The sequence below is a fragment of the Carcharhinus amblyrhynchos genome, chromosome 25 (genome assembly GCF_965287045.1).
Source record: "Carcharhinus amblyrhynchos chromosome 25, sCarAmb.v2.hapA, whole genome shotgun sequence".
NCBI lineage: Eukaryota > Metazoa > Chordata > Chondrichthyes > Carcharhiniformes > Carcharhinidae > Carcharhinus > Carcharhinus amblyrhynchos.
Window position 1 is genome coordinate 7,109,074 of NC_137348.1, and position 17,390 is coordinate 7,126,463.

Here is a 17,390-nt window from a genome sequence, read left to right on the forward strand (position 1 = left end):
TCTCTGTAATCCCAGGTATTTACCCTCTTAGTCTCCTGACACTAAGAGGCAATTTAGCATTGCCAATCAACCCAACCTGCACATCTTTCAGCTATGGGAGGAAACTGGAGCACCCGCAGGAAACCCATGCTGTTATGGGGAGAATATGCAAACTCCACACAGTCACTTGAGGCTGGAATTGAACTCAGGTCCCTGGCACTGTGAGGCAGCAGGGCTAACCACTGTGCCACCCCAAACTTGAGTTCTGAACTTTAGTTCAATAACTTTGGATCACAACTACTGCTCCTGATGTCCTTTTAAAAGGTTTGTAAAGGTTTTGCCACTTGCAGCTCCCGCCAAACGCATTTCTCGACTTGTCACACACCACCTTGTTTTGCCTCTCACCATCATTACCACTGCCACATAATTAATCCTGCCTGCTTTCCTATCACGTACCTTTCCTCTTGTTCTTTCCTCCCTTCCATCCCCATTTTCCTGGTCTCTGTAATGGTCTGTTAACTATAAAACAGACAGCAGGAATTTTCTCCAATGAAGTACTGGGAGAACTGAAGCCATTGTCTTCAGTTCCCAGCTTGAAACTCCATTCCTTAGCTACCCCTCCCATCCCTCTCCCTGGCAACAGTCAGAGATTAAGCCAGTCTGTTGGCAAACTTTTCATGTTTGATCTCGAGCTCAACACTGCTGACATTTTCCACTTCTTTAACATTGTTACCTGTCTTCACTAGTCATTGGTTAATGAAGCTCTTATTTACACATTCGTCACCTTTACATTCGACTGTTCCAACGCAATCCCGGCAGGTCTCTCACGTCCTAAACTCAGTAAACATATGGTTATTGATAAACTCTGCACTCTGTGTTTTAACTTTCACCAAGAACCATTCCCTATCTCCTCTGCACTTGCTTACCAACACTGGCTCCTAGTCAAGCAATGTCTTGATTTTAAAATCCTCATCCTGTAATTTCTTCCAAACTTTCAACTCTGTACACTCCTCCAATTCTGCTCTCTTGTGCTTTCCCCAATTATAATTGCTCCGCCTTTGGTTGGGAATACTCTCGCTCAGTCCCCCTACCTCAATTGCCTCCTTTAAGACGCTCCTTAAAACCCATCTCTTGGAACAAATATTTCCTTCATGTGGCTCATGTCACACTATGCCTTACATTGCTCCTGTGAAGCTTGGGACTTTACATCCTGCTAATGGTGCTATGTAAACATCAAGTTGTTGTAAATCTCTCCTTATTCTAGGCTGCGTTTTTCTCTCTTCACAGATGTCGCCTGACCTTTTGAGGAGAGGTAGGAAGGGCAGAAAAATGGAGAAGTGAAAAACCTGTCACGGTTTTATTGACTAGCAGAGTCAGAGCATGGGGCCAACTGGCCAAACCCTTCCCCCTCCCTGTATCTCAGCTGTCGAGGAGGGTTTCCAGCAAGTTTTTATTTCAGATTTTCAGCCGTTCTTTTGCTTTGCCGCACGCAAAGGGAAGGTTCACATCCTCAATGTTCTTATCATTGAATCCCTACAGCGCAGGAGGAGGCCACTCAGCCCATCGAGTCTACACCAACAACAACCCCACCCAGGCCCAGTCCTTATAAATCTAACATATTTACTCTACTAATCGCTCTAACCTATGTGTCCCCTGACACGAAGGGGCCATTTGGCATGGTCAATGCACCTAACCCACACATCTCTGGATTGTGGGAGGAAACCCACACAGACCCGGGAAGAGCATGCAAACTCCATACGGATAGTGACCCAACCCGAGAATCGAACCTGGGTCCCCTGGAGCTGTTAGGTAGCAATGCTAACCTCTGTGCCGCCCCACCAACCTGTACCTGGATGCAAGTTTGCAGGCTGCTTCTGGAATGGATGTCAAAGCTACGTCAGGACTCATATCCATCAGGACTTTTGATGACCCTCATCAAGCCTTTGCAAAACAAGGACTATAAAACTTCAATTTGGGGATTTGTCTCCTGGACTTTTGGATTCCAAACGGTACGCACCTTGGAGGGGTGTTATTGTGTTGTTGTTGTTTGAAATCAATTTTTTCTTAATTAAAGAAGTTGTTTAATCCTAATGTTGATTTGCTGGTTGATAAGTGACCATTTCTTTACAAAACCATGGCTTATGGCTGCAGTAACTTCAGGGACAGAAAACCCATTACGATAAATAAAAATAGAAAACTATGCAGAAATTAAACAGCATTTCCTCAAACAAAACGTAGTCTGTGAGTTAAATAATGCTCACTTGAAATTTCTGGTTGTATTACTGATATGTGCACAACATGGCATTTTTGTATAAAATCAAAAAACTGCTGGAATCTGAAACAAAAACAGAAAATGCTGGAAAATGACAAAGGGTCATCCAGACTCGAATCATTGGTTCTATTCTCTCTCCACAGATGCTGTCAGACCTGCTGAGATTTTCCAGCAGTTTCTGTTCTTGTATGGTGTTTTATTTCCATGCTTGAGTGACATTTCATTGATCTATGCATCTTTATAATCAGGACCTGGAATTCATATCACAGTAGAAAATGCCAAAGATCCCAAAATTAAACCAAATGTAACAGCTCACCACCTGTTATTACAAGAGATAGTATTCCCATTTAAAGCCAGTTGGTCATTGTTTCGCCTGGCCCCTTGGATCTGTGAACTTTTTTGTTTAATTCATTCGTGGGACATGGGTGTCGCTGACTGGGCCAGCATTTATTGCTCATCTCGAGTTGCCTGATGGCAGTTGAAGAGTCAACCACATTGCGGTGACTCTGGGAGTCACATGTAGGCCAGACCAGATAAGGATGGCAGATTTCCTCCCCCAGTTGACAATGGCTTCATGGTCATCAGTCGATTTTTAATTCCAGATCTTTTTTATTGAATTCTAATTCCACCATCTGCCACGGTGGGATTCGAACCCAGGTTCTCTTGACATGGTCCTTGGGTGATTGGAGAGGTGGTACTCCAACTCTGGCACTTGCTCAACGCTTGTTTCTTAGTTCTACGTTTGAAGGGGTTACAGGGTAAGGATACTGTGTTCCAATCTCTCAAAAGTCTAACAACTGACTGATGTAGATGATGTGTCACTGATATAGTACATTAACATATCCATTCTGTTAACTCAAATGACAGTCAGAACTTAGTTGCAATCTTAGGGAAGGGAATTTTGGACAGATGCATTAAGTGTGTGCATGGAACTTACCTCAAGCATAATTTCAATTCCTTAATTTTCATCTGACCTCTGGATGACCCAGCGAGTTGTGTACTTATTTGAAATAGAGACACTTCTCAGAATACAGCAGCCAATTTGCACATATCAAACTCCCACACACAGCAAAGTGAAAATGCATAACCATTGCCTAGGATACCCAAGGAGAACTTAGCCGCCTCCTCAGGGTCGTCAACCCTCCGTTTAACACATCCTGTGAAAGTGGGCACCTCTGACAATGCCGCATTTCATCAGTATCCCACCTGGAGGGTCAGCATGTGCTCAAGTCCACGAAACGGGGCTTGAACACAAAAGGAGCTTCAACTGCAACAAATAAACCTTCCCCCAAGATACAAAAGCGCAACAGGAAAGATAAATCAACTGTGAGGAATAAAAGGTTAAAGGTTGCATTATAATCAAAGGAAGTCGGCTTATAAGATTGCAGAACCATTGGTAAGCCTGAGGACTGGGTGCAATTTGGAACCCAGTAAAGGAGGACCAAGAAACTGAGAAAGAGTGGGAAAAGAGAATAGGAATACATACAAACAAGAAACACAAAAAGGCGAACCGTAATCATTTCTTTAAGTATGCAAAGCAAAGAATAGCCTGGACAAATTTGGGTCCGTTACAGGCAGAGTGGGAAAATTCATAATGGGGAATGGGATAATGGCAGAGAAACTGAACTATTACATGCTGTCTTCACAGAAAGAAAAACCAAAATAAATTAGCATTAATCTAGAGGAAGTGTTCAAAAAATTAACCAGATTGAAACTGATACATTTACTGGATCAGAAGAGCTACATCCCAGAAAAGAGGGAGAATTGAGAAATACAATGCTGTTAGTTTAACATTATTAGGGAAAACGTAAGATTGTTATAAATCATTTGATAACTGGACACTTGAAAAATAGTGATCTGATGGAGCAGAGTCAACATGGGTTTATGAAAGGGAAATCATGTTGATAAATGTTTTGGGAGTTTTTTTTTGTGTGTGTGACCTGTAGCATAGATAAAGGAGAACTGGTGAAGGTAATGCATTTAGATTGTCAGAAGGCTTTTGACAGGGTCCCACACAGGAGATTAATAAATAAAATTAGAGCGCATGGCACAGGGGGTATTATACTGGTATAGATTTGGGAATTGGGAACCAAACGCAAATTTCCAAATTTGCTGATGACACAGAATTATGTGGGAACGTAAGTTGTGAGGAAGATGCAAGGAGGCTGCAAGTGGACTTGGACAGACTAACTCAGTGGACAAGAACATGGCAGATGGAATATAAAGTAAGTGTGAAGTTACCCACTTTGGTAGAAAGAAAGAAAATACTCTGTTTTTCTCAAGTGGCTAGAGGTTTGGAAGTGCTGGTGTCCAAAAGGACCTGGATGTCCTTGTTTGAGTCAACAGCATGTAGGGGCAGTCAGGAATTAGGAAGGCAGATGGTATGTTGACCTTCATCTCAAGGGGATACGAACACAGGAGTAAAGATGTCTTACTATAACGAGCATTGGTAAGACCATGCTGGAAATGCATCAGGTACTCTTTGGTCTTCTGATGTATATGTGTATAGATCAATTGTATGCTGGGATTTGGGGTGCAGACTGCCCCTTTAAGAGTATGGGTCAGGTGACCCTTGGACTCTGCGCAGAGTGGGACCCTGTTGGGCAGTCTTAGACCCGACTGTGAACGAGTGTACACCTCAAATAAAAAGCTCCCAGTATTGAAGTATTCAAGGGTCAGCTTGTGCTCAAGTCAGTGGAATGGGGCTTGAACCCACAACAAACTTCAACTGCAACAAATAAACTTTCCCCTAGGATACAAAAGCCCAACAGGAAAGATAAATCAACTGTGAGGAATAAAAGGTTAAAGGTTGCATTATAATCGAAGGAAGTTGGTTTATAAGATTGCAAAACCATTGGTAAGCCTGAGGACTGGGTGCAATTTGGAACCCAGTAAAGGAGGACCAAGAAACTGAGAAAGAGTGGGAAAAGAGAATAGGAATACATACAAACAAGAAACACAAAAAGGCGAACTATCGAAGTATTGTGATTCTTTATTTCCCTTAGTCCACAGGGGATATACATAATAGGTGTCCTGACCTAAGCCAAGATATACTTGCCATAGAGGGATGGCAATGGCAATTCTCCAGCCTAATACCTGGGATGGCAGGATTGGCTTGTCAGGAGAGAATAAGAAAACTGGGTTCGCACTTTGAGGTTCCAAGGAATTGGGAGGTGATCTCACTGAAACTTACAAAATTCTTACCGAGTGTGACAGGGTAGCTAAATGGGTTTCACAACAGAACATACATACGGGGGGGGGGGGAACATAATCTTCTTCGAGTTACTCATGGCTCTTGACTTTTGACTTTAGCATAACAAAATCATTGCTAAGGTTTTAAAAACCCTTACAATATGCAAAACCTTATTTAATCTGCCAAAAATGGATGCTGTACATAGTGACAAATAAAGTAACAGCTTTCCATCACTGGTAAATGCCAGTACATACTAACTTGATAAAACACAAAATTCTTCGAATCTGAAGACACAGAAAAACGCTGGAAAATCTCAGCAGGTCTGACAAAGGGTCATCTGGATTCAAAACGTTGGCTCTACTATCTCTCCACATACCAATAAGGAGCAAAAAACAAAACTGCACAGGAACGGGCCTTTTGGCCTTCCAAACTGTGCCAATCATGGAATGGACAGCACAGAAACAGGCCATTAGGACCAACAAGTCTGTGTTGGTGTTTGTACTCTACACAACGCTGCTTCTTTATAAGCATAGCCCTCTACTTCTATCTCCCACACACGTACATATCTGATTTCCCCTTCCAAGTACCTATATTCACCTCAAATAATACTTGTGGTAATGAGTTTCACATTTTCACGACTAAGAACAAAGAACAGTACAGCACAGGAACAGGCCCTTCAGCCCTCCAAGCCTGCACAATCACGATGCCTGCCTAAACTAAAACTGTATGCACTTAAGAGTCCATATCCCTCCATTCTCGTCCTATTCATGTATCACTCTAGTCGCCCTTAAATGCTGTAATCGTGCCCACCACCTCCCCGGGCAGCGTGTACCAGACATTCACCACCCTCTGTGTAAAAACTTGCCACGCACATCTAGTTCGGACAAAAAAAAAATTTACCTTTTCTTTTGCATGTTTTTAATCTTTTGAACATAGAACCACAACTCCAGGCTCACCGGTAGCAGGACAGCACGAGGTCTCGCTCCGGGATGGACAAGTCTGCACACGGCCATCTCCGCCATATTGAACCCCAAAGGCTGGGTCTTTCGTTGTAATATCGGCATAATGGCAGGGTCAATTTCTCAAGACAAGCCTGGGAACAAGATCCAGATCGTCGTAAATCGAAGAGACGTATGCTGTACTCTTTGAATTCCGAAGTAGGGTTCCCTGCTACCGCTCCGACCTCCGAGTCTCTTCCTGAGCATTAAGCCAACTTAACCTTCACCAAATTGACACTTTCACAGTCGTCGCCCGATATACCTGTGACAAGCAGGCAAGCCTCCGGAATACCATAACCCACGCTGTAACCGCACTGCCGGCTGAGATGCTCAAACGAGAGAACGCACACGCTCAATGTGACGGAGGACGCACTGGCAGCTGTCATTGTCCGGATAATGCTGTCAAAGAAATCCTCTTGTGATTCAGCAAAGTGCCAGCATCAGCTTTTGTGTCCTTTAACCCACAGATTACCAACACAGCATTTGCATGCAGGCATAAGCTGCACGCAACAAGATTACTCCCAAAAAAAGAATTACACTAATGAAATGTTATGTATTGCCAAGGCAAAATCTGCATAAACCATCTGTGAGATTGTCAGCAATGTATGTGCTGAGGGATCAGCGATGGGTAACCTCAGCTAGTGAGTGGGCCGCTCGATGGCCCCCCCCTTCATCCGAGTGGGCTGCAAGGTTGAAATCGGGCTTGTTCGTTAACATGGCCCCGTGAATAAGATTAAATGCGTTTCAATTATTTCATAACAAGTTCAAGAAAACGCTTAATTATTTATATTTCAATAGAACTATTAACTTCAAACGGTAGAAACAAAACAAACATTGACTCTTTGCACTCAGAGGGAGCGCGCAGCTCTCACAGTCAATGTTGGCAGCAATCAGCAAGCGCCTCACTTCACTCGCCACAGCTTTACGTGAGAATCACTTCAGTCAAGTGGGTAGGGAAAAGAGAAACGACAGACAGAAACCAGCAGAACGCGGCAACCGTGCTCACGGGCAACGGTCAACAAAATATCTCGCAGGCCGCACTCAGAACCCAGCTGGGCCTCAGGTTGCTCATCACTGGTATACATTGGCAGATCAATGGGGCAGGGGGTGTGTGGGTGTGTGTGTCTGTGTTGGGTCGGGGCGGGGGGGGGGGGTGATGTAACCTTCAAATTTAGTGGGGCCTCAATTAAAATGACGCTGATAAATTTGTCACCCATTATAAACCACACGACAATTTAATGAGCAAATTCCACCTCACAACAGTAAGTTAAAGGTTAAATACCGCGGACGCTGGAATCTGAAACAAAAACGGAAAAAAGCTGGAAAATCTCAACATGTCTTGACAGGATCTGTGGACAGAGAATAGAGCTAACATTTCAAGCCTGGATGACCCTTCGTCAGCTCTGACGAAGGATTATCCAGACTCGCAACGTTGGCTTTACTCTCTCTCCACAGATGCTGTCAGAGCTGCTGAGATTTTCCAACATTTTTCTGTTTTAGTCACAAACAGTTTTGCATAACGACGTGTGGGCAAGTTATGAACTTGCCTGAAAAACACGATGGATTACTTTCTTAAAGCAATGGTGCCAGAGCAAGATTCTTTTGCTTTCTGGTAATGATGAGGACTGAGAAATGGGACTACGCAGGACACAGAAATGGTGAGGAAATGTTTTTGTGAGCGTTTGCGTTGCAGTGCCAGAATCTTCCACAAGCTGCCGCAAGGCCACACAAGGTGTTGTATTTTACATAATACTAAACAGCTGGACAAATTGAAGTACATTACAACCTCTTTGATGTTTTGTTGCCTTGAACCATACCTACAAGATTGATGTATCCAATAAAAACTGAGTTCAAGAGCTTTGGCAAGCCTCCATGTGTGCTGTATCCACCCTCTCCGACTTGATTCTGCTTAGACACATCTGCTGCACGCACACACAAGTTCATCCTGAAGAGATTTACCATGTTCTGCACAGCATCCGACCACATAAAATGCAATTAAAATGGTGCATCTGACACGCAGTTCCTGGCAAACACCTTATTGAGAAACACCTCAAAATAAACTATTCAGAAGGTCAGTGAGGGGTCACAATGCCCAACTTCGAAGTAACTATATCCAGCTCCTCACAGGTTGATAGAATCACAGAATCCTACAGTGCAGGAGGTGACCATCTGGCCCATCGAGTCTGCACTGACCAGAATCCCACCCAGGCCCTATCCCCACACGTGCACCCTCACTAGTCCCCCTGACACCAAGGGGCAATTTAGCATGGCCAATCCACCTACCCACACATCATTGGACTGTGGGAGGAAACCGAAGCACCCGGAGGAAACCCACGCAGGCGCAGGGGGAAATGTGCAAACTCCACACAGACAGTGACCCAAGCCGGGAATCGAACCCGGGTCCTTGGCACTGAGAGGGGGCAGTGCCAACCACTGTGCCACCCCAAAAGTATATAGGTTTGAAGAGCACTTAAATTCTAACCTCACAAATTATGTTGGATTAGCGCATTGGGAGGGCCAGGGCATGAGTTTAAGCAATGTAAACCAAATGCTCGGAGGTCCTGTTCCCCAGAGAGGAGCAAGGCTCTGGAACTCATTGCCAACTGAAGTAGTGGGTACTGGCTCTCAGAGCACCTTCCAAAGGGAGCTGAATGAGTTCCTGACTGGGGGGGGGCGCGGGCGGGAAGGGCGGTGGATGTGCCTCTCCCAGGACACCCAGGAGTTGAGGGTTGACGTGTCTAGTCAGGATGGGTCAAGCATCATGGGGCTATGGGGTTTGTTCTATGAACAGAGATTGAAGAGTTTAGGCCGAGATTCTAGATTCTAGAATCTAGAAGAATGAGGGAAGATCATATTGAGGTATACAAGATGATAAAAGGTATAAGTAAAGTAGACGTGGAGCAGATGCTCTCTTTTAATGGGCACTCTAGGATGAGAGGTTATAGTCTTGAGAAGGGGTAGCAAATTTAAAACAAAGTTGAGGAGAAACTACTTCTCCCGAAGGGTTGTGAATCTGTGGAATTCGCTTTCCCAAAGTGTGGTGGATGCTGGGACAGTGAATAAATTTAAAAGGGGGGTGAGACGGATTTCTTAATTGGTAATGAGTTGAAGGGTTATGGGTAAAATGGGGATGAAGAGCACATCAGTCATGATCGAATGGTAGAGCAGACTCAATGGACCGAATGGCCTGAATCTGTTCCTACATCTTATGAACTTATTCTGATGGACCAGTTGGTCTTTTTTCCCGTGTTTTACAGTCTTACTGGAGCACATCCACAGCAGCAGAATAATGCATCCAGCTGTCCATAATAGAACATCGATCTTAAAATATGTGACTGATCTCATTTAATGCAAACAGCACAACTAGGGGCACACATGAACATCATGAGCAATATAGAGACCAAATGTTGATAAAATAAAGGACTCGAAATCACAGCTCTGAAGACTCACAAAAGTGATCCAAAGAGCATGCTGACTAAATGTCAGCAACATAGCAACACCGAACATTCTATCATCTTAGCAACAGACTTCACCACAATCTGGCATCATCTCAACTAGGTTCATTTGGATATTCAACGGAAGAGATTTCTATCTTTATTCTGACTTGCAATCAGCTGCTTGTTGCTGGTTTCCCCTTCCAAAGTTCCTATTTTCAGGAGGCAAGTGAAATGGATAGCTTTCAGATTGGAAACCACCATCATCCAAGTTCAATTCTTTTCAGATCAATCCTTATTGCGTGATATTTACAGCATAGAAACAGGCCACTCTGCCCAACAAGTCCATGCTGGGAATTACAGTCCTCCCAGTCATTATTGAATATCGATATTGAGCATGTCCTTCAACTCCTTTCTCTACACTGCCCTTATCTATTTTCCACTTAAATGCGTCTGTAAACATTCCTTATCGTAGCAAATTTCAACTCAGCTAATGATTGACTTCCCATTTCTCCCTCTGTTCAGACTTTCTTTGGTTATTGTTAATCAAGATTGTTGACTTATACGGCTAGGGTTTTTTTTTCAATTTAAATCTAGACTCTGTAGTTCACTACCCTGTACGAAAATTGCAGTTATCTTCCACAATGGCTTGAAATTCTTTTCTTTAAATTAAATATAATTATTTCACACTCTTTCTCAACCAGCTCATTCCCGGAAGAACAATCATCATTTATCACAGAAGCCATGGTGTACGCACAGGATTACAGGGACAGGGCGGCATGGATGAACCTGGGTAAAATGCTCTTTCGGAAAGTCGGTGATGACTCGATGGGCCGAACGGTTTCCCTCTGCACCGTAGGGATTAGAATCATAGAATCCCATAGTGCAGAAGGCCCATCTAGTCTGCACCAACAACAATCCCGCCCTATTCCCGTAACCCCACATATTTACCCTGCTAATCCCCCTTGACACTCAGGGACAATTTAGCATGGCCAATCCACCTAACCCACACATCTTTGGACTGTGAGAGGAAACTGGAGCAGCTGGAGGAAACCCATGCAGACACGGGAAAAAAGGTGCAAACTCCACACAGACAGTGCCCCCCCCCCCCCGCCCCCGAGGCTGGAATTGAACTCAGGTCCCTGGTGCCGTGAGGCAGCAGTTCTAACTACTGTGCCACTGTGGTTAGCATTGCAGTCTGTGGTTCCAAGTCAATCCATAAAATGAGGTATCTTTGTAGAATGATAGAGCAGAGAAGAATGCCATTCGGCATCGGTCATTCAATGTTGTAGGGCAAACAAAGACATTTTGTCTACACTTAACCCGTGCTATCAAAGTTCTTCCAGTCAAATACATAGCAACCAGTAATAAAATAATCTCAGCCTAAAGTGCCAGAAACCGCACTGATAATAATAGTAAAATAAAACTCTCGCACTCCGGCCGTTTATGATGCAATGTCAGGTCTGCTGTGACATCTTAGCAAATGTTGCTGCCACTGGTATGATGTGTATTAGTCGCTGCACACAGACCCAAGGTACTGCAACATATTGTGAGAGAGAGCATAATTAGCCCCATCAGGGTTGCCATCTGTGTGTGCAGAACCTCGGAGGTGCTAATTACTGCATGCCGTCTGATTTCACTGGGATTGTTCCTGACAAGAGAGTTTCCAAATCAGCGATCCAAAAATCATCGCTTAAATTACTTGGAGATGAAATGCAACTTGCCAGGAGTTTCTCTCGGTGTTTTGCGGTTGCTGGGAAAACCTCATAAGGGTATTTTACAATTCTCATCCTCAGTTTCAAATCTTTTCATAGCCTCACCCCTTCCCATTGCGAGAACCTCCTCCAGGAACGTAACACTCAAGATTCCTGACTCACTACAATTCTGTCCCTTTAATTTGCACATTGCTCCCTTTATCGCGACAGAGGCTTCGGCTGCCTAGACGCTAAATCCAAGAATTACCTTCGCCTCCCTGCCCCTCTCTCCTTTTTTAAGTCAGTCCTTAAAACTCACCTCTGGGATCAAGCTTTTGGTCAACTATCCTAATTGTTGTAACTCGCTGCTCATGCACTTAGTAAAGGAGGAATCTGGAGCCAGTCTTTCCTTAACATAGGCTTATTCACAAAACTCAGAACATGGGCACACACTCCCTTTACCTTCACCTCACACAGGTGAGGACCAGTTCTTATACTGCAGCTTTGTTACAGTGCAGAAGAAGCCATTTGGACCATTGTGTCTGCACTGTCTGTCCAAACGAGCATTGTGGCTTAGTGACATTACTTTGCCTTTCCCTGTACACCCTTTGAATGCCTCGATTGAACCTGCCTCCACCACACTTCCAGACAGTGCATTCGAGACCTGAGCCAGTCTTGTCAAAAAAAAGTTCTCCAACCAAATTTGCTTCTTTTTCAAATTGTGATGACACAGTGCCTTTGAGAAATTTATTCGTATTATGGAAGGAGTATGTTTGGAATTCAGCTGTTTAGTTTAGATCATAGAACCCTACAATGCAGAAGGAGGCCCTTCGGCCCATCGAGTCTGCAGTGACCACAATCCCACCCAGGCCCTATCCTCATATCCCTACACATTTTACCCACTAATCCCTCTAACCGAAGCATCTCAGGACATTAAGGGGCAGTTTTAGCATGGCCAATCAACTAACCCGCACATCTTTGGACTGTGGGAGGAAACCGGAGCACCAGGAGGAAACCCATGCAGACACGAGGAGAATGTGCAAACTCCACACAGACAGTGACCTGAGCCAGGAATCGAACCCAGGTCCCTGAAGCCGTGAAGCAGCAGTGCTAACCACTGTGCTACTGTACTGTACCCAGATTTGTCTGCACCAGGCAACTTACATGCTGAGAATGCAGGTCAATGATTGATTTTAGCGAGGGACGTGTTTGTTTTAATTTGAATTCATGCATTTTTGTTTATTTGATTTTACCCCTGGGGTTTCAGAGTAAGGATGATTGACAGAGTCATGTGCTGAAGGGGAGGAGATAAGCTTACAGGGAACAAACAATTCCCTGCCAGGTTCTGAAAGCAGCAAGAAGTCTCTCTCTCTTTCGCTCTCTAGAGGCTGTTGTTTGGGACTTGCTGGGAGTAATAGGTCTCTCTCTCTCTCACTCTGGAGTTGTTCTGGGGATTCGAGGACTGGCAGCCCAATAAAGCATATAAGCCTGCATGTTGCTAATGGGTTTTGAAGGGGAGTTTAAGTCTATAAGATGAACATTCTTTGAATTAGCACTAATAGAGATAGGATAGCAATTAAGAATTGTATCTTGTCACATTTAATTCTTTCAATTAATAAAAGTTAAGCTAATTAATTCATTATAATTAAACTGTGTGGTTAAATAAAGTTTGTTTTGTTAAAGTTTCCTAATGTGTCAATAAAATCATACTCAGAGTGAAGTCCCTTATCCTCACACGAATGTCAAAAATCAAAAAAACTGTTAGGGTCCAGTCAGGCTTCTTTCTGATCTGTACTTCCCAACAAAATCACTTTCAATCTGTGCCATCTTGCTCTTGATCCTTTTTATGAATTGGAACAACTTGTCCCTATTTATTGTCCAGCCCCCTTATGATCTATAATGCCTCTATCAAATCTCATCTTAGCCATCTACTCTCAAAGGAGGGCAGTCCAACATCTCCAATATAGACTCATTGCTGAACTGTCTCAGCCCTAGAACCATTCTTGTAAACCTCTTCTGCCCTCTCTCCAATGCAATACTTAAGAATAATGCCCTAACCTTATTCCCCCATTTAGTAACAGCTATTCTTACTTACAACTAGAGAACGTGATTGAGAAAAATATCAGCCATGATTGAATAGTGGAGCCGACTCGAGGAGCCGAGTGGCCTAATTCTGCTCCTCTGTCTTATGGTCTTATAGGATTATTTGCACTAATATTTCCTTCCACCATTTAGTGTCAAATTTTGTTTAATAAATGTTCTGGTGAAGCTAACTTTGAGTTGTTCTATACAATCCCCTCCACACGAAAGACTGGGGGGGAGTGGTGGGATCTTATCGGTTCGTCACACCAGTCATCAATTTGCACCAGGTTTCTCACCTCTCGCGATCTTACCAGCCCTGGATTGTCAGTGTGATCAAACCTGGAGGCTGATTTTAATATTTAATATTTTTTGATACACTTGTGAAGGTCCTCACTGGCAAGGGTCAAGCAATGGACCTGTTGTGATGACCCTGCCGGTCACTGTGATAAGATTTGCATTTACATAGCGCCTTTCCTGCATATTTGAAAAAAATATGTTATAGCCAATGAAGTATTTTTGAATTACAGTCACTGTTGTATTGTCGGAACTGCTTCAGTCAATTTGCACATAGCAAGCTCCCTCAACCAGTAATATGATAATGACCATTGACGTGACATAGTTGGAATGGTGAACGTTGGCCTGGACACCATCCCTGCCCTTCATCACAATAGTGGCCGTGCTTTCCTTCACATCCACCTGACGTGGCCTTGGTTTAACATCGCAACTGAAAGACAGCACCTTCGATAGTGCAGCACTCCCTCAGTACCGCACCGTCAATCCTAATTTTTGTGCTCAGGTCCTGGAGGGGTATTTGACCTCTCAATCTCCTGACTCAAGAGGGGAGAATGCTCATAACTGAGCCACAGCTGACAAGACATAAAGGGAGTTGGCATCACACACACACACGCACACACACACAGACGAGAGATGAAAGAGAGAGAAACACAAAAGAGGGAGAGAGGCAAAAGAGAGCTAAGTTATGCAAGAGCATGTTATATTTGCACTGACTGTGATAGAAGTGGTAATATGTTATTGTTCTTTGACCGACGTGAGCAGATTTTCAAGTTGTACACTTCAAAAGACCAGTCTTTGAATCCAATGTTCATCATCACATCAAATGAAATTCTAACAAGCAGGGAGTGGTGGGAGGCTGAAGGAAGATAGAAAAGGATCACGTCCAACCTTATGCAAACACCTCAAATTTGGCCATTTTGAAAAATCACAGTCTGCTGACTAAAGACAAAAGGCCATAAGACATAGAAGCAGAATTAGGCCACTCAGCCCATCGAGTCTGCTCCCCGCCATTCAATCAAAGCTGTTATTTTTCTCATCCCCATTCTCCTGCCTTTTCTCCATAACCTCTCATCCCCTTATTAATCCAGATCCTATTTATCTTTGTCTTAAAGACACTCAATGATCTGGCCTCCACAGCCTTCTGCGGTAAAGAGTTACACAGATTCACCACTCTCTGGCTGAAGAAATTCCTCCTCATCTCTGTTTTGAGCTCCCTTGAGCCTGAGGTTGTGCTCTCTGGTTCTAGTTTTTCCTACCAGTGGAAACATCCTCTCCACGTCCACGCTATCCAGGCCTCACAGTATCTTCTAAGTTTCAATAAGATCCCTCCTCATCCTTATAAACTCCAATGAGTACAGACCCAGAGTCCTCAACCATTCCTCATATGACAAGTTAGCCCAGTGCCAACAGTGATTTGGAAGGGGAAGAAATACATCGACATACAACTAGAGTCACGACGGTGCAGAAAGAGACCATTCAGCCCATTGAGTCTGCACTGATTCTCTGACAAAGTATCCCAACCAGGCCCTCCCCTCCCCTCTGCACTATCCCCGTAATCCCATGCATTTGCCACGGCTAATCCACCCAACCTGCACATTTTTGGACTGTGGGAGGAAACAAGAGCACCTGGAGAAAACCCACGCAGACACGGGGGAGAACATGTTAACTTCACACAGACAGTCGATCAAGACCAGATTCGAAAGCGGGTACCTGACACTGGGAGATAGCAGTGCTAACTACTGCGCCTATACAACAGAAGAGGGTCACCTTCTTTTGGTAAAACAACTGAACTAAATTAAACAAACGCAGGGCCAAAGCAAGAAGGGTAAGGGGGAGAACTGCCCAAAACAAAAACAAAGAGCCAAAGAGATTGAGCTTGTTTATTTGGATACAGCAACTGCATATTGAATGCTCTTGGCCAACAGCACTGGAGTGAACCTCAAATCCCTTGTGGGAATGGAGATTATTTGACCATCAAAAAAAACACATTTTTGTTTACCAGTTTATAAATAAGTCCAATTAAAATCATTTTGCAAACCAATGTAAAGGAAAGGGTTTAGCTAACTGGGAATTAAGGACAGACCACAGCATTTTCCTCAACCTCAGAGGCCTACTCACTGATCTATTTTCGCCCGGTATCCAAGACTGAAGTTTCAAAGCCAAAGAGAAAAACTTGCTCTCTTCTGATATCAGCACTTGGATAGATATACATTCAACAGGAAACTTGAGGCTTGAAACAAAACAATGTTTCAGTCCAACGCTCAAGGCAGGAAGTCACATTGGCTCTTAAGCAAGTTTTTAAAAGATTTATTCACTGGTAGGGCCAACATTTATTGCCCATTCCTAAATGCCCTTGATCCAAGTGGTTTGCTAGGTTATTTCAGAAGGCATTTGAGAGCCAACCACATCACTATTCTATCAGATTGTGGTTAATCAGTAAATTAATTCCATCCAGCAGTATCAGTTCTATAACACCTCGCAAGGTTGTCCAACAAAAATCCATCAGTCTCCAGTTCAGAAATTTTCAACAAACCTCAAGCCATAACAGCAATTTTTGGAATGATTTCCTCATCCTTTGTGTAAGAAACTGCATCTCAACATCAACCCAAATGGTCTCGCTCTAACTTGACATGATTTATACCTTCCCCACTTCCATCCTGTTAGCTCAAACTATTCTTTGAATTGATTTATTATTGTCACATGCATACAGTACAATGAAAATATTGTTTCTTGTGTGCTATACAGACAAAGCATACCATTCGTAGAGAAGGAAAGAAGAGGGTGCAGAAAGTAGTGTTCCAGTCATAGCCAGGGCGTAGAATAAGATCAACTCAATGTGAAGTAGGTCCATTCAAAAGTCTGAAGGCAGCAGGGAAGAAGCTGTTCTTGAGTCGGTTAGTACGTGACCCCAGACTTCTGTATCTTTTTCCCAAGAGAAGAAGATGGGAGGGAGAATGCCCGGGGAGCGTGGCATACTTGATTATGCTAGTTGATTTGCCGAGGCAACGGGAAGTGTAGGGAGTCAACAAATAGGAGCCTGGTTGCGTAATGGACTGGGCTTCATTCACAACCGTTTGTCGTTTCTTGCGGTCTTGGGCAGAGCAGGAGCCATACCAAGCTGTGATACATCTGGAAAGGATGCTTTTTATGGTGCATCTGTAAACGTTGGTGAGAGTCTTAAGAACATAAGAAATAGGAGCAGGAGTAGGTCATCTAGCCCTTCAAGCCTGCCCTGCCATTCAATAAGATCATGGCTGATCTGAAGTGGCTCAGTTCCACTTTCCCGCTTTCTCCCCATAACCCTTAATTCCCTTGTCTGTCAAAGACCTATCTACCTGTGACTTAAATACATTTAGCAAGATAGCCTCCACCACTTCAACGGGCAGAGAATTCCAGAGATTTACCACCCTTTGAGTGAAGAAGTTCCTCCTCAACTCCGATCTA

At 43.8% G+C, this 17,390-nt stretch overlaps 1 protein-coding gene across 8 annotated transcripts in view; it reads right to left on the minus strand.

Moving 5' to 3' along the window:
- gpsm1b (G protein signaling modulator 1b) overlaps positions 1-17,390 on the minus strand; it is a 290,004-nt gene that overhangs the window by 189,702 nt on the left and 82,912 nt on the right. For 2 of the 8 annotated variants that reach the window (XM_080212360.1, XM_080212353.1), the window contains exon 1: positions 6,345-6,492. The exons of 5 other annotated variants lie outside the window; for them this stretch is intronic. In XM_080212360.1, the coding sequence (XP_080068486.1) occupies positions 6,345-6,466 (122 nt within the window). In that variant the 5' untranslated portion in view covers positions 6,467-6,492. Of the gene's footprint in view, positions 1-6,344; positions 6,635-17,390 lie in introns of those variants that run through there. One more of the 8 variants, XM_080212361.1, reaches the window with a different exon arrangement.